This window comes from Lathyrus oleraceus, chromosome 7 (genome assembly GCF_024323335.1).
Source record: "Lathyrus oleraceus cultivar Zhongwan6 chromosome 7, CAAS_Psat_ZW6_1.0, whole genome shotgun sequence".
Taxonomy (NCBI): Eukaryota; Viridiplantae; Streptophyta; class Magnoliopsida; order Fabales; family Fabaceae; genus Lathyrus; species Lathyrus oleraceus.
Window position 1 is genome coordinate 269,191,973 of NC_066585.1, and position 20,919 is coordinate 269,212,891.

Genomic DNA, 20,919 nt, shown 5'->3' on the forward strand with positions numbered 1-20,919 from the left:
CTATGCCACAGCCATCAACAGATTCCCTCTGTACTTGCCATACAACCATGTTCCATCAACCTGCACAATAGGTTTACAATACGCGAAACCACGTATACATGGTCGAAACGCCCAAAACAGACGATGAAATGTCCTTTGGTCACCTAAGTGTGAACCATCATTTGAAATCACAAGTAAGGATTGCAATTCTATAATGGTACCTGGTAGATATGTTTTCATTACCAGTATCCACTGCGGCAGATCGTTGTAAGATGTCTCCCAATTTCCATACAGCGACTCAATTGCCTTACACTTTGCAATCCATGCTTTTTTGTAGGATATGATATACCTGTATTTCTCAGCAACATGAGTGATGATAACCTTCACCTTAAGAGAAGCGTCCCGATTTACAAGCTCCATTATGCTCTTACTAATCATTTCTGAACTGAGTTTTGTATGGTCTTGTGACATGGAAGTGGTTGTGCACGTATGAGGCCCACCAGACTTACCAACTCTCCACCTTGAGTTGCCCTTACGCAAAGAGACCCTGCATTTGAAATTGCATGTTGAATTTCTACATTTGATGACATAACATACATTGTCAGATTTAACCATAGAAAAATCTAGACTACGTTTTATATGCCATTGTTGAAACGCCAGAACACACTCTTCCTTATTTTCATACTCGATGCCCTCCTCTATTTCGTCAGCATTGTGAGTTGGTATGAAACTTCCGAAAACGGAGATTGGTTCAGCATCATCCAAACTTATGTTTTGCATGTGCGCAGGTGGGTTGTACAAACTAATTGGTTGTGCTCTTAGTGCAACGGTCGGTGTGTCGAAGATGTCTTCATTACCATCGTCATCGCTAACACCAAATAGATATTCAAATCGAACCTCCTCAATATCATCCTCACTATTCTCGCCTACCTCTTCATTTGGTATGAAAGGTTCATTATTTTGAGTTGGTTCTTCGTCAATGGCTTGACTCATTCCGTACTCGTGTGACTGTATAGATTATGTTGGATAACTGAGATTTTCATTGTGAGTCGGTTGTTCTTCAAGATTTTCATTATGACTCGGTTGATCTTCAAGATTTTCGACTAGACAAACATATAGCTCAATGGTGGGTAATTGAGAAAATGTTATATGACATTGAAACATCGACTTAACATCTTCGTCAGTCTCAATTGGTGTCATTATGTAAAAGACGGTATTATCATCTCCATTAATTAATGGATGGCGATAAATGATGTCTTCAACACAACTTTGTAACTTTTTTTCAATACGGTCTTTTAAATGATGGAAGTCGGAGTTGATGTGGATTTTGAACATATGCAAATTCGTATTGCAAAATGAGAATCCCTCATTTGCATCTGTGAAAAGGGACCCTTTGGAATGGATAGACACAATTAAATTTCTTTGAGCCATGAATGTGGGATATTTGGTTTGATGAAGGAGATATGAATGTAGGATATTTGGTTTGATGAAGGAGATATGATTGTAGAATATTTGATTTGATGAAAATAAGTAAAGATATAAATGTAGTAGATTTGGTTTGATGAGAATGAATAAAGATATGAATAATATTTGGTTTGATGAAGGAGATATGAATGTAGAATATTTGGTTTGATGAAAATAAGTAAAGATATAAATGTAGTAGATTTGGTTTGATGAGAACGAATGAAGATATGAATGCAATTTATAGTAAACAAAACAAAATCCTAGTAAACCAAACCCTGAAGAAATATTACATGCAGCTCGTCCTTCAATTAGAAGAGAGAGAAAACGTGAAAACCCTAGATGAATAAGCTCTCCCATTCATTGGATGAGTCATAACCCTGGAAGAACAAGCTCGCCCATTCATTGGACGAGGCAACATGTCACATGGCTAAGCTCGTCATTCCATTGGACGAAGCAACACAATACAAGGGTTAACTCGGCCATCAAAGGGACGAGTCTGCACACATGCTTTTTTGCAGTGTAATTTCCAATCAGCATGGGAATCGTTCTTGCAGGGATTCCTTGTAAAAAAAAAATCATGCATTCCCTTACTAGTCCAATCAACCTATACAATTCTCACCTATATATTTAATATTTTTTATCACTATAAATAAACCTTTCCTCTACAATTCTTTCTCATCATCTTCCTTCAATTTCTATTTCACAAATATTTAGTCTCTTCAAATATTCACTATCTTCTATTCCAAAATGTCTTTGTTGTGGATGGGCGAATCACACCGTGGGACGGCGACAAACATTGCCGAATACGTAAGTCTCTTTCAAATATATTTCACAAATTCAATATGTAAGTATCACATCAAATATTTATTACCATTTTTATTTGAATTTCAGGAAGACGGTAGGTTCCGGGTCCATTCACATACATACATTCAACCAAGTGCGGTTATAATACCGTATTTGGAACTAGCCGGTTTTGCAAATGTGGCCAAGATTGCAAGTCTAAAAGTAGATTTTAAATTAATTGTTGCATTGTTAGAGAGATGGAGACCCGAGACACATACCTTTCATTTACCAACGGGTGAATGTACTATCACACTAGAGGATGTGAGTATGTTACTCGGTCTCCGAATTAATGGTAAAGTTGTTAATGGCCCAACAAACGTAACCAATGATGTTTACATGGAGAATTTGGGCATCAAACCAACAACTTCAGATAAAAATGGGGCTTCTGTCAAAATTGTTTGGTTAGAAGCCGTATTAACACAACTGAAAAATAACCCTAACCCGACCGAGGCGGAAAATATTCTTCATTCAAAAGTTTATATTTTACTTTTAATTGCTACTTTTTTAATGCTAGATAAGAGTCACAATTTATTGCATTCTTCTTGGTTACCTTTAGTAGGAGACCTAGAAAAATGTAACACATACAATTGGGGTTCTGCTTGTCTGGCGACACTATATAGACATATGTGCAAGGCAGTCCATAAAGGAGTCAAGAGCATAGGAGGTTGTGTTGTATTACTAACTGTATGGGCATTCACACGCATACCCTTGTTAGCCCCGGTTAGTAATGAGTTTCCATCACATCCTTATCCATTAAGGTAACGATTTTCATTTAAATGCAATTTATATTTCTCAAAATTATTTATACGTCGCTTTAAGGTATTTTTTTTTAATCTGCAAGATGGTGCAAACGAGGTATGAATTACGGAAATAATCCTCGTCATCATCTACGAGGGTACCGTGTTGCAATAGAACACATGGAAGAAAACGATGTAAGAATGATTAATTATAATATTCAACTTATTTAAATTTATTTTATACATTCTAATAGTTATATTTCTTTTAACAGTTTATTTGGATGTCGTACATACAATATCCAGTGCCTGATTATAGTGACAACCGAGTTTGGAGTGCAACAACATATATGGTATGTTTCTTTACCATTGAGATGCATCAGACGGATCGGGTCAAACTCCAGTTTGGATTTGAACAACAAATACCGTCTCAGCCAAGATGTCTAAGTGAACACCATAACATGACTATGGTCCAAGCTTGGGACACACATTGGCAAGATTTAAACAAAGAAGAGCTAAAAGAATGGAAAAGAATAAGGCATTTGGTGTTACAGCCGGGTAGAGAATACATGAATTGGTTTTTATCAATTCCTTTTATGCACGTTGCTCCAACACAATTTTTGATTGATCCCTGTCAACGTGTAGCTTTTTCAACCCAACAAACAACATCACCCCCACATCAAGACATTCCCCCCACATACACATACACATTTGGGGTCCAACCATCATCCTCAGCTCAACAAACTTACCAACACACCCATACCACAGAGCAACACACAATTTATTCCACCTCAACCTAACACCATAATCCCCACACTCCATTCCCTCAAACAAACTATTATTACAACCAACAATATCAACAGCAAACCAACCTACGCCCACCCATACAATACACTCCAATTCCTCAACCCAACTTTGAATACTCAAACCCTCATTCTCAACCCCAAACATCTAACACCACATTCGCACAACCCACTCCTACATACAACCCTGATGATGTCTACTATCCTCCTATCCAACACACCTAACCCAACACCTACACACAACTCCCACATTCACTACTCAACTTTGACCTCACTGATGACCATCTAATGAATATCCCTTCTTTTCGCATTCAAGATCTCGACAGTATGGATATGTCTCCAAACACATCACAACAACATCAAAGTCAACAACAACATCAACAACAAGACGCCCATGATTAATTGTCTTCCGACTCATCTCTGTCTCCTCCCGCAAGACAAAGACAAGAAGACTTGGGCAAGGGAAAACGCAAAAAAGTTGACACAAAATGTGGAACAGGCGGTCACTATAAATAAAATGTATTTCTTTCATTAGATCAATAAAATCATTATTAATCATTACAATTCATTATATGCCTCATTATAATTTTATAGTTGTATAATAAGTATTTAAAAAAATAAATCATTTCTATTATTAATATTTAAAAAAATCATTTTATTATTAATATTTTAAAAAAAACAATATTAGAAAACTATTATTAGTATTTTATAAAAATATTATTATTATTTTTAAAAAAATCATTTTTATTATTTAATTGTAGAATTAATTAGAAAACTATTTAATTATAATCTTAATAAGGTTATTTAATTATATAATAGTATTTTTTATAAAAAAAACCTCATTCATTAGCTCGGCCAACCAATGGCCGAGCCTAGTCATCATTGTCAGTGCTTCATGCTCTCGCCCATTCATTGGACGAGGCCCAATGAGAAAGTGGGGCATTCTGGGATTTTTTTTCCAGAAAGGGGCATTGTGGGAAAAAGATTTCAGTTTTGGGGCAATGTGGGAAATTAGTCTTAAAACCCCTGACATGAAAGTATAAGAAGACATCTGTGACATAAATGTATGATATCACACTTGGAACGACGGATACGTTTGGCGAACCCCTACCCCTGATATTGAAGGATAAAAAGTTACGTGTGACATTGATGTCTGATGCTAACTTGGAACAACATGTTAGACAGTTGAAAAAATCCTTAGATCAAACGACAAAGAATAATTATTAAAAATAATCACATTATTCTTTAAGATGAAAATAAAATTATAAAAAAAAAAGAAACAATTGTATATGACAAAGATCTCATTACATATGGCAATTCATTTTTTATGGGTCTACAATTTGAAAATCTTAATAATAATAAAATCTGAAATGTACAATCTACGATCATATAAGAAGAAAATATGTTGGGATATTACTCAATTACCCTTCTGCTTCTTAAGCCCTCCATGTCTTCGTTTTTTAATTCAGAATGTCTCAACTTTCTTTCTATTTCCAATGCTTGCACGACTGCCCATTTTGATTTTCTCTGTCACTTCACATTCTTCTTCAACCAAAATCTCTTTCTCATATCAAACTCTCTCTCTCTCTCTTTCTTTCTTCTTTCTTTTTGTCATCACCGCTTCTTCTCTTTTACCATCCTTTTATCACCCAATGTTTTCTTATTTTTTATGCTCCCTCTTTCTCATCTTCAACTCTTTTTTTTTCTGATTTGTTATATTATATTTTATATTTTTGTAGATCTATTAAAAATGGTTCATCTTCATAAAAATAAACAAAATTAGGTGTATAAAGAATCAAACTCACAAACAAACACTCTCATGTATAACATAAAATACAAAATAGATCTATAAAACCTGTCAAAATAGTTTACCTGAAAATACTAAATTATAAATTATCCCTTCTTTATTTTTTTGCCACATCTTTACAATAAAGTTATTTATTGTCTAAATAATACTTTATTGTAACTAAATTTGTTATCGGGTTGCAACAACTTCTTTTGATTAGTTAAATTTACTTTTTACTATCCATTTTATTCATTAAAAATGGTGTTGTGGTGTTGTTAATTGTAACTAGATTATTTTCTACAATAATAAAGTACAATTAGTTGAATGGCTCAATGTAGACAAATTTGTGAAATTTTTACTCAAATATCCCAATTTTTAAATTTTTTTTCAAAATAATACAGTTTTCAAAATAATTCCCAAACTATTCCAATTTCAAAAATAAAATAAAAATGTAGGGCATAGACGCTAGACCAATTGGCGCCTGCCCTTAAACATTAAGTGGAGGTGCCAATTGGATTGGCTACAACACATGGTGCTGCCAATCCAACTGGCGCCCATGTGTTATTTGGAAGAGGAGACGTCAATTGGTCTGGCGCCTCAGTGTAATGTGAAATTTTTTATGTTATAAATAGTATGTTGTGTGAATCATTTTTTCACATCTAATTTCATCATATTGCAAACATGTTTGGTGTTCGTCGTCGCTATGGAAAAGTGATTTATTCGATAGACAAACCTCTGAGATTGATGCTCTTCTGGAACATTTGTAGTTTTGATCAACTGAAGAGGGAGTTGATTCGTTGGTTAGATGGAAAAATACCAGAAGGGAAAAAATTAGAAGTATTGAGAGACTCGATAGTATATTTGGTTGGGTGCGAGTCAAAACTGATAAGGATGCTAGGGAAATGATGTTTGGACGAGATGACATCAGTTTGATTGTTGTAATCAGTTAGAAATATTGTGTTTTAAGTTTGCTTATGTTGTAGTGATGTTTGTTGTTAACATTGTTGTAACAAAAAGATAATGATATATAAAAATCCAAGGTTACAAAAATTAAAAGGAGATACTATCTTATGATGCAGTTGTTGCTCCTAGGTTGAGACAATTGTTCTTATTGTGTTCTGGTTGACGACATATACTACATAATCTTATCATTTTATCAGTCGTATCCATTTCTGTTCTAATACACGTGTTGTTTGACCGTCATTTTTTCTTTCTTCGCATCTCATCCTTGTGCCAAACTATGTCACCTTCATATGAAGGCCAGTATTCCTCCATTGGTAGCACTGAGAAGCTTTTGTTATACACATTCATGATGGTAATGGTATTGTAAACATCAGATAGATGGTTGTAAGTGTCCTGGCGAGTATATGTGCATGCCGCAATGACATGGGAGCAAGGAATACAGAAGGCCTGAAACTTTCCACAATCGCACCAACTTCTGTGTAGTTTGACAACATAGGATAAATTTGGCCTCCCCTCATTATGACCCATTATTTCCTGTACACTGAAATTTTGCCTATGACTGTCTAAGACTGTAACCGCGTGTGTGCTAGCTTTGATACTTTCCTCTTTCATCACTTTCATACAACATTCACTGAATATTTGACCCGACATTAACACTGTACTCCATCTTTCACCTCTGGTTGCGAAGGTAGAAGCCAACCTATAATAGGTTGTTCTGACCAAAGTGGTTATTGGTAGATTTCTAATGCCTTTGAATACGCCGTTCATGCATTCCATAAGATTTGTTGTCATGTGGCCCCATCGACAGCCTCTGTCAAATGCCCTTGTCCACTGCTCTACTGGTATGCTATCCACCCATCTTCCTGCATCTGCATTAGACAATCTAACTTCATCACGGTAATATTGAAATGACGGTTGAGTTAGAGAATACCCAACATTCACTACTTTTTTGCGAAGGTTCTTATCTTTGATTGCACGCATGAAGTTTTGTGCGATATGTCCAATGCAATAGACATGGGTAGAAGAAGGATCATGTCATCCGTTACCATGGTTATTGTAAGCACTCTCAATGACAGCATGTCTATCTGAAATCAAACAGAGATTGACTTGTGGAGCGACATGTGTTCTGAGATGTCGAAGAAAGAAACCCCAACCACCATCGGTTTCACCTTCAACCAGAGCAAAGGCAATGGGAAAGACATTGTTGTTTCCATCTTGTGCAACAACATAAGCAAAGTACCCTTGTATTTTCCGTATAACCATGTTCCATCCATTTGAATAATAAGTTTGCAGAATGTAAAACCTTTGATGCACGGTCCAAACACCCAAAAGAGGCGGTGAAAGATTTTATTTCTAGCAACACAGGTTCCGTCTGGCGTAAATGATGGCAATGTCTCCATAATTGCAACAGTTCCTGGTACGTATGTTTTTAGGGCCCATTCTTCACACGCTTCGTTTGGAATGTCGATTTTTGGTAATCCTGAAATCATATTTATTCTCTTCAAATCTCTGATGTCTTTGAAATTGAGATGTCCAAGTTTATAATGCCATATCCATTCATCTCTGTTGGCTTCTATTGCAAGGCACTTATGCTTCATCACATTTAGCTCAATCTTGAAGGTTCTGTTCTGAGACATTGGTGCCTTCAAGGTCAACCTTTCATTTGAGTCGAGAAAGCTCATCGTCTTGTCTTCGATCGACACCTTGTAGTTCTTTTCGACTAATTTCCCTATGCTGATCAAATTGCTCTTCATGCCTGGTATGTACAACACATTTGAAATTATTGACCTCTTGTCATCTTTCCTCTTAATCAAAGCATCACCAACACCTTCAGCTGCTAGAGTGTTGTCATTTGCAAATTTCACAATGTTCTTCATTGAGGGCTTTATGTTAACAAACCAATCTTTCCTTCCAGACATGTGTGATGAGCATCCTGAGTCCAAGTACCACTGATCCTCGAATCTCTCTTCATTTCTTGTTGTAACCATCAACAGTGTCTCTTCTTCTTCATCCTTCGCCAGTTTCACATAAGTTTCTTAATTCTTCTGATTTTCTGGACAATCACTAGAATAGTGACACATAATTCTAGCAATTGTAACACTGAATGTGACTCTTGTCTGCCTTTTGACCATTACATTTTCCTCTACCTGCAACACCACCTCTTTAGTTGCCTTGGTTCCAGGATTTTCTCTTATTCGACCAGTTTCCTTCTTGCTGATTTCGACCAGTTGAATTATTGTAACCTCCTCTGCCTTTGTTTCCATTCCAACTTCCTTTGCCTTTTATTTCTTTTGTTGATTGCGCCTGCAAAGTCATATCACTTTTCGATTTTCCTGCAGCTCTTTCACCCATTCTTTTTTCATGAGATTCAAGCGTCCATTGAAGCTCTTTCTTTGTCAGTTTTGACAAATCTTTTGACTCTTCTATGGCTACTACCACGTGGTCGAACTTTGGAGTCAACGACCTCAAGATCTTTCTAACAACAGATCTTGATGTCAACATTTCTCCACATACCTTCATTTGATTCACCAGTTTTGTAACCTTGGTGAAGAAATTAGTTACGCTTTCATTGTCTTCCATCTGAAGCAATTCATACGTTCTTTTGAGAGTTTGTAACCTCACCTTCTCTACGCCTCCATACGATTTCATCAGAATTTCCCATGCTTCTTTCGCTGACTCTACATCACTAACCCTTTCAAAGTTATTTGCATCAACACATTAATGGACTATAAGAAGAGTTTTATAATCTTTCTTCTTCGATTCTTTATGTGCAGTCTTTTCTTGATCTGTCGCGTCTTCTACAAGCGTTGCTACTCTTTTCTTCACAAGATCTTGATAACAGAACACAACATTTATCTGCTTGCACCAATTCTCATAATTGTTGTTCTTGAGAATCGAAAGATTTGCTAGAAAATGCCTGTTTGGATGATTCGTTGTCATGGTGATTTTCTTCCCACAAATCGATTAAATCGGAGCTCTTGATACCAGATGTTGGAAATCTCTCCCACAACCTATGGAGAACTTCAACCAATCTTGATGAACAAGATTGTTATCACCCACACAATAATAATGAAAAGAGAAGAACAATGGAGAAAGAAAGAAAGTAAAGAACGATGAGGGAGAAAAACAATTAAAATTCTGCAGAGTTTCTCTCTGCCAAAAAACTATAGAAACTTCTTATTCACTTTGCAACGGTAAAATATTATGAATACAATGTTATGAATGCTCTATTCACTTCATTACAAGAATAAGGGTTACTCTCTCTATTTATAGATTTAGGTTAACTTGGACCTCAAGTCAAAATCCAAAACTATAAAAACCCAAAATAGTTAAAACTACTAAAATAGGTCTAAGTCGAAATCATGTGTGAAGCAACATGCTTCGACACTTCGACACACTAACACAATTCAACGCATTAGATGGTTTGACACTTCATTATTCCTGTCGAACAACCTACTTCGACATAAAGAATTACAATTCAACAGTCACATGTATCCATCATAAAACAAAGGAAACTCCACTCGCAATTAAAAACTAAAAAGTATCAATGAGGTAAATACATGGATGGTGCATTTCAACTTTATTGTTGTTTCCTAGAAAGCAGAAAACATCATAGGTTATATTATATTAAGACTATGTACCTGTTACTTATAATATTAATACCGCGTGAGAAAGTCTCATAGGTTATATTATATAACAACTCTGTCATCCTTAATCTTTTGATAAAATAGTTGTACCAATCACCCAAAACCATAAGTTTCCTTTTACACACTATACTACATACATGGCAGATAACGTGGTTGCATTCCTTTTGGAACACTTATCCCAATTGCTGCAACGCGAAGCTAATTTGCTGTGTGGAGTGGAAGACAAAATCATATCCCTTCGTAACGAACTTGAAATCATAAACATATATCTCAAAACTTCTTCCGAAGGGAAGATCAACAGCAACAACAGAGAAATAGAACAAAAGGTTCTGAGTCAGATCAGAGATGTCTCCTACTTAGCCGAGGATGTCATCGACACATTCATCACCAATGTCGCCTTCTACAAGAAGAGAAACGTGATGGGAAGAATGCTTCACAGCGTTGATCACGCAAAGTTGCTCCACGACTTAGCAGAGAAAATTGACAAGATCAAAACCGCACTCAGCGAGATACACGAAAACAAGATCAAATACTGTCAAGAAAGCAGTGATCAATCAAGATCAGCAAGAGAAGAGGAGGAGAGAGCGCAATCACTTCACAGATTAAGAAGAAACGTGGAGGAGGAAAATGTAGTGGGCTTTGTCCATGAATCTGAAGTAGTCATCAATAGACTCGTCCTGGATGGTTCGTCACCATTCAATGTCGTTTCAATCATTGGTATGGGTGGATTGGGCAAAACCACCCTGGCACGAAAAGTCTATAACAGTCATAAGGTGAAGAATCACTTCAATTGCCGCGCATGGGTTTGTGTGTCAAACGAATGTAGGGCCAGAGAGCTTTTGCTTGGTCTTTTTCAAAATTTGATGCCAAACAATGATTACGAAGGTAGAAGCTTAAGTGATGCTGAGCTGAAGAAAAGAGTGTGGGAATGCTTAAAGTGGAAAAAGTATCTGTTGGTTCTTGATGACTTGTGGAAAATACGAGATTGGGATGAACTAAAAGATGCTTTTCCCGATGGAAATAGAGGAAGCAGAATATTGATAACAAGTCGTTTGAAAGAAGTTGCCTCGCATACCGGTCGAGATCCTCCTTTCTTTCTTCAATTTCTCAGTGAAGAACAAAGTTGGGAGCTCTTTTCTAAAAAAGTGTTTAGAGGAGAAGAGTACCCTTGTGATCTTGAGTCTCTAGGTAAACAAATAGTTAAAAGTTGCGGCGGTTTGCCACTCTCAATTGTGGTTCTTGCAGGACTTCTGGCAAATAAGGAAAAGTCACACAGAGAATGGTCCAAAGTGTTGGGTCATGTTAACTGGTATCTTACCCGAGACGAGACTCAAGTAAAGGATGTTGTTCTTAAACTCAGTTTCGACAACTTACCTTCAAGATTGAAACCATGTTTTCTGTATTTAGGGATGTTCCCTGAAGATTGCGAAATACATGTAAAGAAGTTGTTGCAACTATGGATGGCTGAAGGATTTATACAAGAAACCGGAAGTAGAGATGCATGTGATGTTGCTGAAGACTACTTGTACGAGCTCATTGATCGTAGTTTGATCCAAGTAGCACGAGTGAAATATAACAGAGGCGTGAGAACATGCCGCATCCATGATCTTCTCAGAGATCTCTGCATATTAGAGAGCAAAGAGGATAATATTTTTCAAGTTTGCACTGACAACAACATTTTAATCCCTACAAAACCTCGTAGATTGTCTGTCCATTCTGTTATGGATGTCTATATTTTTTCAAACACTAATGATCATTCAAGTGTTCGTTCTTTGCTTGGTTCAAACCGGGATTGTGTCCTTTCTCACCGCCAGTGGAAATGGCTTACCAAAGGCTTCAAATTGGTCCGAGTGTTAGATCTTGAGGGGATATGTTGTTTTAAGATTCCGGCTTACTTAGAGAACTTCATTCACTTGAGGTACTTAAGAGTAAAGTCACCATGTATTACAAGTGTTCCAGATTCTATATGTAACCTTCAGAATCTACAAACAGTAGACTTTGGACGTTCATCAGAGAAGAACATGTCAGTTTCTTTCCCCATTGGAATATCACAGCTCAAGCATTTAGGGCACGTGTATACTTATTGTCCTATCATGCTACGTGGTCGTTGTTCAGAATCAAATGGCAATGTTATGTGGAATCTTCATACAATCTCTTCCATAGTACTGAACAAAAAAACAACATATCTGATAGAGAAAAAAAGTTTCCCAAAACTAAGAAAATTAGGATTGTTTATCTCCTCAAAGTTCAATGGTGATGTACCCAAAATGCTGCTGAGCCTACAACAACTGAAACATTTGAATAAGCTAGAAATCAAGTTCGGCCTGAAAGATTATCTAGATCTGCGATGGGATATCAATTGTAAGCCCGCGGAAGTTTTAGAAAGTTTGAAGCAGTTGAGCCATCTGAGTATACTGAAAATTATGAATGCATGTGAGGTTGTAAAATGTGTAACCATGTTTCCTCCCAACATTACCAAGTTAACATTGAGAGGTCTTACTTGTTTGAATGACACTGGAATAAAGACTATTGGAAATCTCACCAAACTCCAAAAGTTGATCTTATCTGGAAAATACAAACGGAGTGTTAACTTTTGGTCTTCAGATTCAGTTTATGATCTTAATTGTGTTGAAGATGGGTTCCCACAGCTGCAGGAGTTTCATATGAAAGATTTACATATCCGAAGCTGGAAATTAGGTAATGGTTCAATGCCACACCTTCAAATCCTTGATATTCAAAGATGTAGTAAGTTGGATAGCCTCCCAAGTGAATTATGGTCTTTGACTACCTTAAAAAAAGTATGTGTTTGGAGACCCTCCAATGCTATGGCTGCAATGCTACACAATTTGGAAGTTAGGAAAGGATGTGAACTTATTGTAGAGTAATTAGAATTAATGCTTGTTTGCTTTGAATTTATAAGTTTTTTTTATGGTATATTTTAAACACCTTATTTATTAATTTTATGTTTCTTTCTTCTTCATTTATCTATTTCTATTTTAGTTAACTATTGTATTTGAGGCTGAGTGATTTACAATCTTATCAATAGGACTGAAAAGAACCAAATCAATTAAAAAACATTTTATTTGATTATTGAATAAGTTGCATTTAAGCTTAAAATTAATTTCCTAAAGTAATTTAATTTATTTGGTTTATGAATCAACTTTTTCTATCAATGGACCCAGTAATAGGACCCTTAGATAAAGTTCGTAATGAATTCGAGTAAAGTTTTAAATTAATTTAATCATTTTCAAATTTAACTGAGTTAAATCAAATTCAATTATTCTAATTTTCAACTATTATTAATCATTGTTATGCATCTACAAATATAATGGAGCAGTGAATTGAAGTGACAAAATAAGACATAGATGTGGGATTAGATTTGAGAATTTTTTTATATATATATATATATATATATATATATATATATATATATATATATATATATATATATATATATATATATATTAGTGTATCACGTAAAAATATTAAAATATTTTTATATTTTAGAGATACATGTATCTTTGGAGGCACCAAACTCAAATAATATATGTCTATTTTGAGTGACGTTTTATGAGTTGGTTTTTTAAACCTGAATATGCATCTTCGAAATCTATCCGTAGATGTATCTCCGTAATATATGTGCAACAATTACATAAGCAAAAAATCAGAAAGTTGTATTTTGATTTAAAAAAATTATCATTCATAACATAAAATCAACATTACATAGGATGTCTCTTGAGAATGTATCAAGTGTGAGTAGTGTGGATAATAGTCTCACATTGGTTGGAAATGAGGAGACTTGAGCATTTATAAGTGAGAGAATTCACCCACCTATCACCTTAAGATTTTGGGTGAATATGTGGTGTGTCTCTCACAAAGGTGTTGCTCTAAAAAGAAGAAGTCTCACAATGTTCAATGCTCCCTAGTAAAAAACTCCCCCAACAATGTCAACATAAAATGAAACATTACATTTCAATATTCAAGTAGATGATTCAGCATCTTTACAATATCTTCAATCGATCTTGAAATCTTCGTTTCCGACTCGAGCGGTGGAAAAATGTATTCCACATAGCCCTTACGTATGCAAACGTCTTGAGCTCATAGTTGTTGAATTTAGTCTTGCCTTCATTGTTAATTGACGGTGAATTATACTCGAATTTCACAATTTTTTGATTATCTCCGTAAGGTAGGAGATTATGCACTTTGTATTGCAGATCTGCAAAAGAGATGTACTCATTGAGCTTAAACTTTCACTCGGATGTCGCTCCCGAGAAGGAGACATTTGCGACATAGCAGGTGATCTTTATTTGTGACATTTTATGTTTGTATGAAATAAAAAACAAGAGCCCCTAATTTATAAAAGTTGTAGACAAATGTGGACCTAAGAAATTCTATCATGTATTAGTGCTGGTTTCAGAGATACATTTCAGGCACCACCCTTATATCTTATTACAAAGATACATCTCTGAAACCTCTGCTGAACTAGGAAGAAAATTGAACATGTGTGTTTTGTTTGACAAATGCATAACTTTTTTTGGCAAACATCAAAATATATGAAAATATATGAAATTGTATATATTACACTTCATTAATATTAATACACAATTACATAAACTTAATTGATGATATAAAAAAATTCGTCGGTTAAATCTATAAGTATGGGTGGTACCCCCTTTGTCTTTTGTGCATTTGATTCTCTTTCAATGTTACTCAATTTATCAAACTCTTGCATCCTTTCCACAAATTAGTCCGCCCAAGTCTAGAATTTTGTTGAATGAGTCATCCACTCCATTGATGTAAAGTGGTATAGGGCATATCGGTTTTAAATAAACTTGAACAAAGTGTCGTGATTTTGAAAGTCATTCATTACACATAACATAATCATTTGGTTTTTGAGGTGGGCGGTGCACAGTGGAAAAAAAGCTTCTGAAAAATCATATCTTGTAAGATCAATACACACTCAATCATATGCACTTGCTATGAGATGACTCACTTCAGGGAAGCGCGTTCATTTTCTCTCCGGTGACGGTCCATTAATGCAAAGAACAAGAGACTCACAAATTGTATCAAAGTTTTCTTCCTTTCCGTAAAGTCGTGTGTATGATTCTTTAGGGGTCATCAACTTATGGATAAGTTGATGGTGGACAAGTGTGTGATTATCTTCTCCTTTACCAAGTAAAGCCAAAATAGCTCGATAACTGCAATTATAATCACTTTCAACATTGACAACCCGCTAGATGTATTTGTGCATAAAAACTGACATCTCGTCAATGAATGAAATTTTTGGTGGAGGTGGTTTGCTAAAGAGAACTCCTTTAAAAATATTTTTTTGAGATTTTGGAGTTGGTGAGTCCGATTTTTTTTTGTCAACATGTTCAAAATAAGAAGGAGATTGCACCGTTGAATTGTCACTCCATGTAGGCTTGAGCTTCTTCGGAGCATATTTTGTTTTTACTAGTTGAAATGGTGGTTTCAAGTCAGTGATTTCCGGATAAGCAATTTTACTCAATTGTTCTTTGATGTGGAGTTTCATACTGTCATCGGTTTTCAAAAATCTCTCTTGTGTCACTTTCTATTCGGTCAAGATAGAGATATTTGATTTACCGTCTTTCATGACACCATCATCATCATCATTATCAATCTATGTCTTTTCCACTGACTGCAAACTTCTTCGATTCTTATCGGGCTACTAAGTTTCTCCTTCTTTGCTATAAGACAAACACATGGTAGACCATAGGTTTTCACAATTGTGCAACCATACTTTGCGTTGTCGGAGTCTACATTATCAGCTTGTTTTGCTTCGTGAAAAATATAATTCAAATCTTCTCGAAATATGTTGTCGACCAACTGAAAATAAAGATTGTTGTCTTTAAATATGTGTTCCAACATTATAATGCTCCGACCAAATAATATTTATAATGCTCTTATAAAATCTCTCGCCAAAAACATGTTTCAAGACTTTAAAGTCAAGTTCAAAATAGAGTATATTATACTTAGTAACCACTTTAAGTAGTTTTGATTATTAGAAGTAGTTAGAAGAGTTAATTAGAATAACTAACTCATAGCTTGTGTAACTAATTATCAAACTTACAGGACTTGTATTACTTTCGGTCCTATTTATAAGAAAAAATTTATTTTTTATATTTATTGAATAATTAATGTATTTGAACTATATCATGGATCAAATGTATGTCCATGTAACTTAAAATATAGTACACATAGAAAAGTATATTTGGAGATAATGTTTTTGACATAACACATAAATAACATACATATACAAATCAAGAATCAAGCATTAGTAAACATAAAACCTCACCTGACATTATTTTTCATGGTCATGTCCTTCCATTAAATTTCCACCTTCCGTCAATAAATAGTTTCTTTTAATTGCACCATTCCATCCAATAAATTGTAGTTTATGAAGTTTGTGGGATTTCTTCCATCACTAAAATTAGTGGTGCATTCGTCCGAGTAGTGAACCTCCTGCTTCACATTAATACCGTAGATGAAGCTCTTGTTGAGATTGATCCTTTAAACCGAAAACTAATTTAAAATCCCGCAAGACGGCCTCGATGCTCTAAAGATTGTCCTAATGGACGTCACAAATGATGATTGTATCATCTATAAACTGAAGCAAATCAAAACTCACATTGTCATTCAACCTAATGTGTCTGAACTCCCCTAAGTTGCTAGCATTCTTCATTAATCATGTTAAACCTTCCACCACCATTAAAAAGAGAAAAGGGGATAAAGGGTTCATTTGCCTCAAACCTCTCTCAACTTTAAAGTCTCTATTTGGGCTACCATTCACAAGGACCAACATAGAACTAGTAAAAATTAAAGCATTCATCTGATTCATCCACGTAGGTCCAAACCTCATTCTTCTCATGACGTATCTAAGGAAATCCCAAGAAACATTATCATAAGCCTTAGCAAAATTCACCTTCACTAACAAACACTCATTCTTAAATCTCTTCGTGAAATCCACTAATTCATTCATCACTAAAATTCCATCAATCATTTTCCTTCCTACTAGAAAAGCAGATTTCTCTTTAGAGATTAAACCACCCAACACCTTTTTAACTCTAGAAGCAAGCAATTTTGCGATAACTCTATAAAGGCTATCAATTAAGCTAATCGGGCGAAACTCATCTAAAGTTTGAGGATTATCTACTTTAGGGATCAAAGTTAAAAAAGTTGCAGTAACAACTTTCAGTAATTTCGCATAAAGATAAAATTCATTACAAACCTAACGAGATCAATCTTTACTACCTCACAACATGTTTTGAAAAATATCAAATTGAATTCGTCTGGACCCAGACTCTTATCACTATCCGCATTGCAAATAACCTCTTTGATTTCTTCTACTTGAAAAGGAGGCTCCAAAAAATCTCTATCAGAGAAACTCAAACTGTTAAAAGCAACCCCTTCAAGCAAAGGTCTGTAGAAATTTGATTCCTTGAATAACTGCTCAAAATATTTTTTACTTCCATCTTGACTTCCTTTACCTCTGAAATTATTCCCCTAGTTGAATCTAAATCAACTAGACAATTTCTTTTATATCTTTGCTTCAAAGCTTTATGATAAAACTTCAAATTTGAATCTCCCTCTTTTAATCAACATATTCTGCATTTCTGTCTTAATATACTTACTTTGAGATTCATCAACTCTCGCACTTTCTTAGAAACCTCCATTCTATTGTTGACCACTTCAATTGGAATATTGATTCAAGGTTCATCAGCAACCAACCAATCCAGATCATTGAGATTCTTAATTGCTTCCTGTAAGACCCCAATTTTTGCCCTAAGATCCCTCATGGCCCATAACATATCATATCATGGCCTCAAGGATCATTGCATACCCTAGCTTCCCTCTTAATGGGTGGGATACCTTGTGAGTGTGGTTATTGATCACCAAGCATGTATTGCATTTGTATATCATTGCTTTTCATATATTTACTAACCAAAAGTACAAAAATATTGTCATCTAACCTTGTTTCTTGCAGCTGAAGCAATCATCAGTCAATCAATCAAAATCAGACCTTGAGCTATATGGTGGCCATTCTTGAAGAATTTGGACACCATAATCATTCATAAAGAGCTCATATAACTTGTGATATCATTTGGAATCAAGATCTCAATTGAAAGAGGCTTGGAATTCATCAGAACATGGCCCAGTCATCCAAAACCCTAGAAAAGTCAACAAAAGTCAATTGTGGTCAACTGTGCATTTAATCAGGGATTGGAGGGTGTGAGATGGTTAGAAAGACCTCATTCATGTCCATACAAGTCTCATTTGGCATTTCAAAGACCAAGGTTGAAGGATTTGAAGTCAGACAAAAAGTTTCCAAAAATGGAAATGACCTGTAATTCTCACCTGCCAAAAATGGAAAGTTTTTCTCTCCAAAATTACTTCATCATACAAGCTTTAAATGAAATTTTGTCCAACATGAAAGTTGAAGATCTTGTTCTCACCATTCCAAAAAGTCCAAGAACACTCAATTCCCATGTATGGTTGACAAGTTATGGTCAGATCAATTTCAGAAAATGCCCGAATTCAAAGTGGCATAACTTGCACATGGAATGTCCAAATTGGATGGTTCTTCTTTGAGAAAACCACATTTGATATGTACTTTCATAATCTATCATCACATTTTGCCAAAAACCTTCACATAAAAAGGTCATTTTTTAAGTGAACCAATTAAAAACCAAGGGCAAAATGGTCCAAAACTCAAAGTACATGGAATTTTGACATGAGACCAATTCCAATAACTTCTAAATGAAAATTATGACTTGTCCAAAGTGAAAAATCACTGTTACATTGCATGGAACTCTCCAAGGGCAAAAATGCCAAATTGCCATAATGTGCTCATTTTGCTAATTCTCAAATTTGACTAATCATGATTAAAGTTTGGATTAGGCAATGATATATAAGGTTAATTATAACAGAAACTCACATCAATAATCACAATTTTCAGATCTAAGATCAAAATCCTCCAATTCTCTCACTTTTTCTCCATTTTCACATAAGCATTTTTTCATCATTTCATCAAAATCCACCATTGTTCTTGCAAGTTTTTGTTTGAATCTTCATGTGTAGGTACTGTTGAAGCTCTGTTTGAAGGAATTGAAGCAAGAAACCGCACCATTTCCAACTGTTGGAAGCTTGAGCTCTCACATGGCAGCTGCGAAAATCCATTGATTCAAGCATTGTTGAGCTAGGAGATCATCACCAATCATCTTCTTGAGCAACATTCTGCATCTGTTTTCAAGAATTAAAGCCAAAAACACACTGAATCTCCAACTGCACTCCAAGAAGGTGAAATTTCGAACTCGTTAATTCACGCAATTGTTATATGTTTTTGGTAGTGCGTTGAACGTAGAGTAGTTTTCCATTCGAATCATGCGATTTCATTGAGTATTCATGGAGATATTCGGATTTAAAGATTGTGCATCAAACCTTTTCTTGCTTGGATCTTTATACATGTTAACCTTTAGCCAAAATCATGGACATATTTGTGATCTACACTGAAAGAGGAAGAGAATGGTATGCGGTTCGTTCAATTTGGTGAAGAAAAGTTCATCGCCGAATCTGAAGGTGATGAAGACGCATGAACGCGGATGAACGCTGGATTTCTGGAAATATTCCCGTGTTCAATCCATCTCCAGACCGGGCCAATCGCGTGCTGCCATGCAGTTTAGTAAAACCGCGCGTTTTTACCCTGGATCCCTCATAATTACGATTGTGCCATCCGCTGTAATTAAATTCAATTAGTCCATTAATTAAATTAAATAATATTTCAATAAACATTACAAATCTTTAAAAATTCATATAAAATCCAATTTTAATCCAAATTAGATGGGAGTTTTTTTGTTGGATCCCAATTTTTCTCTAGAATTTTTCAGGCATAATAGTTCATGTTGTGCTTGGTAGAATTTTAGAATGGCATATTGATTTTTGACATGTGTGCAATAATTGTATGTTTTACCATTTTAATCACCAAATAATCATGCTAGCTCCAAATTTAATGAAATTTCATCTAATGATTCTTGACACATTCCTGGAGATTTTGATATATCATTTGTAATTTTTGGACCTCTGGTTTGTTAGATATGACATATTCTTTTTGAGTGTGACAAAATGTGTCACACTATGCCATGCTGACTTCATGAATTATTTTTCCATGCTTCCCCTAGGCCTATGGCCCTGATTTTTTGCATGAGATACAATGTATATGTTAGGTTTCACCATGTTTTTTTGTGGATTTAATTGATCCATTTTCTAATTGATTTGGATTTTTGATTTCTGTTTAGCAATTTTGGGTTGTTTCTTGAGTAGCAAATTTATATGTCTTGTAAAATGTTCATCCCTTATCCTATGAATATGAAATTTGGTGGAGTGCTTCCTAATATGTATATCTTTAATTTGGCTTTGGTCCCACCCATTTCTAATGTGATATCATTGTTTTACAATTAATTGAAGTTGGTACTCATTTGGTGACTTGATTTGATTGTGTTTTTGCATGCCTCAACATGTTGATTTAATTGACATATTTCCTTTTGTCCAAATGGCATGAAAATTGACATGTAACTCATTGAATGTCTTCTGTTTAGGATATAATTTTTGTGGGATTTATTGAGCTGTTTTGATATTTTTTTGATTGAAATCATTCTGGTTGTTCATATGTGGTTCAACTTTGC

General features: G+C 35.1%; 2 protein-coding genes across 2 annotated transcripts; one reads left to right on the forward strand and one right to left on the reverse strand.

The window, feature by feature from the left end:
• Window positions 1-972, reverse strand: LOC127103373 (uncharacterized). The gene has a single exon (XM_051040639.1). The coding sequence runs from the start codon at window positions 970-972 to the stop codon at window positions 1-3; it is 972 nt and encodes a 323-aa protein (XP_050896596.1).
• Window positions 973-10,237: 9,265 nt separating this feature from the next.
• Window positions 10,238-13,177, forward strand: LOC127100692 (putative disease resistance RPP13-like protein 3). The gene has a single exon (XM_051037947.1). The coding sequence runs from the start codon at window positions 10,357-10,359 to the stop codon at window positions 13,102-13,104; it is 2,748 nt and encodes a 915-aa protein (XP_050893904.1). The 5' UTR covers window positions 10,238-10,356; the 3' UTR covers window positions 13,105-13,177.
• Window positions 13,178-20,919: the final 7,742 nt, after the last annotated feature.

What these genes read in the sequence shown, in the direction of transcription:
- LOC127103373 (XM_051040639.1), bottom strand. Translation starts at nt 972, where the DNA reads ATGAGTCAAGCCATTGACGAAGAACCAACTCAAAATAATGAACCTTTC.
- LOC127100692 (XM_051037947.1), top strand. Translation starts at nt 10,357, where the DNA reads ATGGCAGATAACGTGGTTGCATTCCTTTTGGAACACTTATCCCAATTG.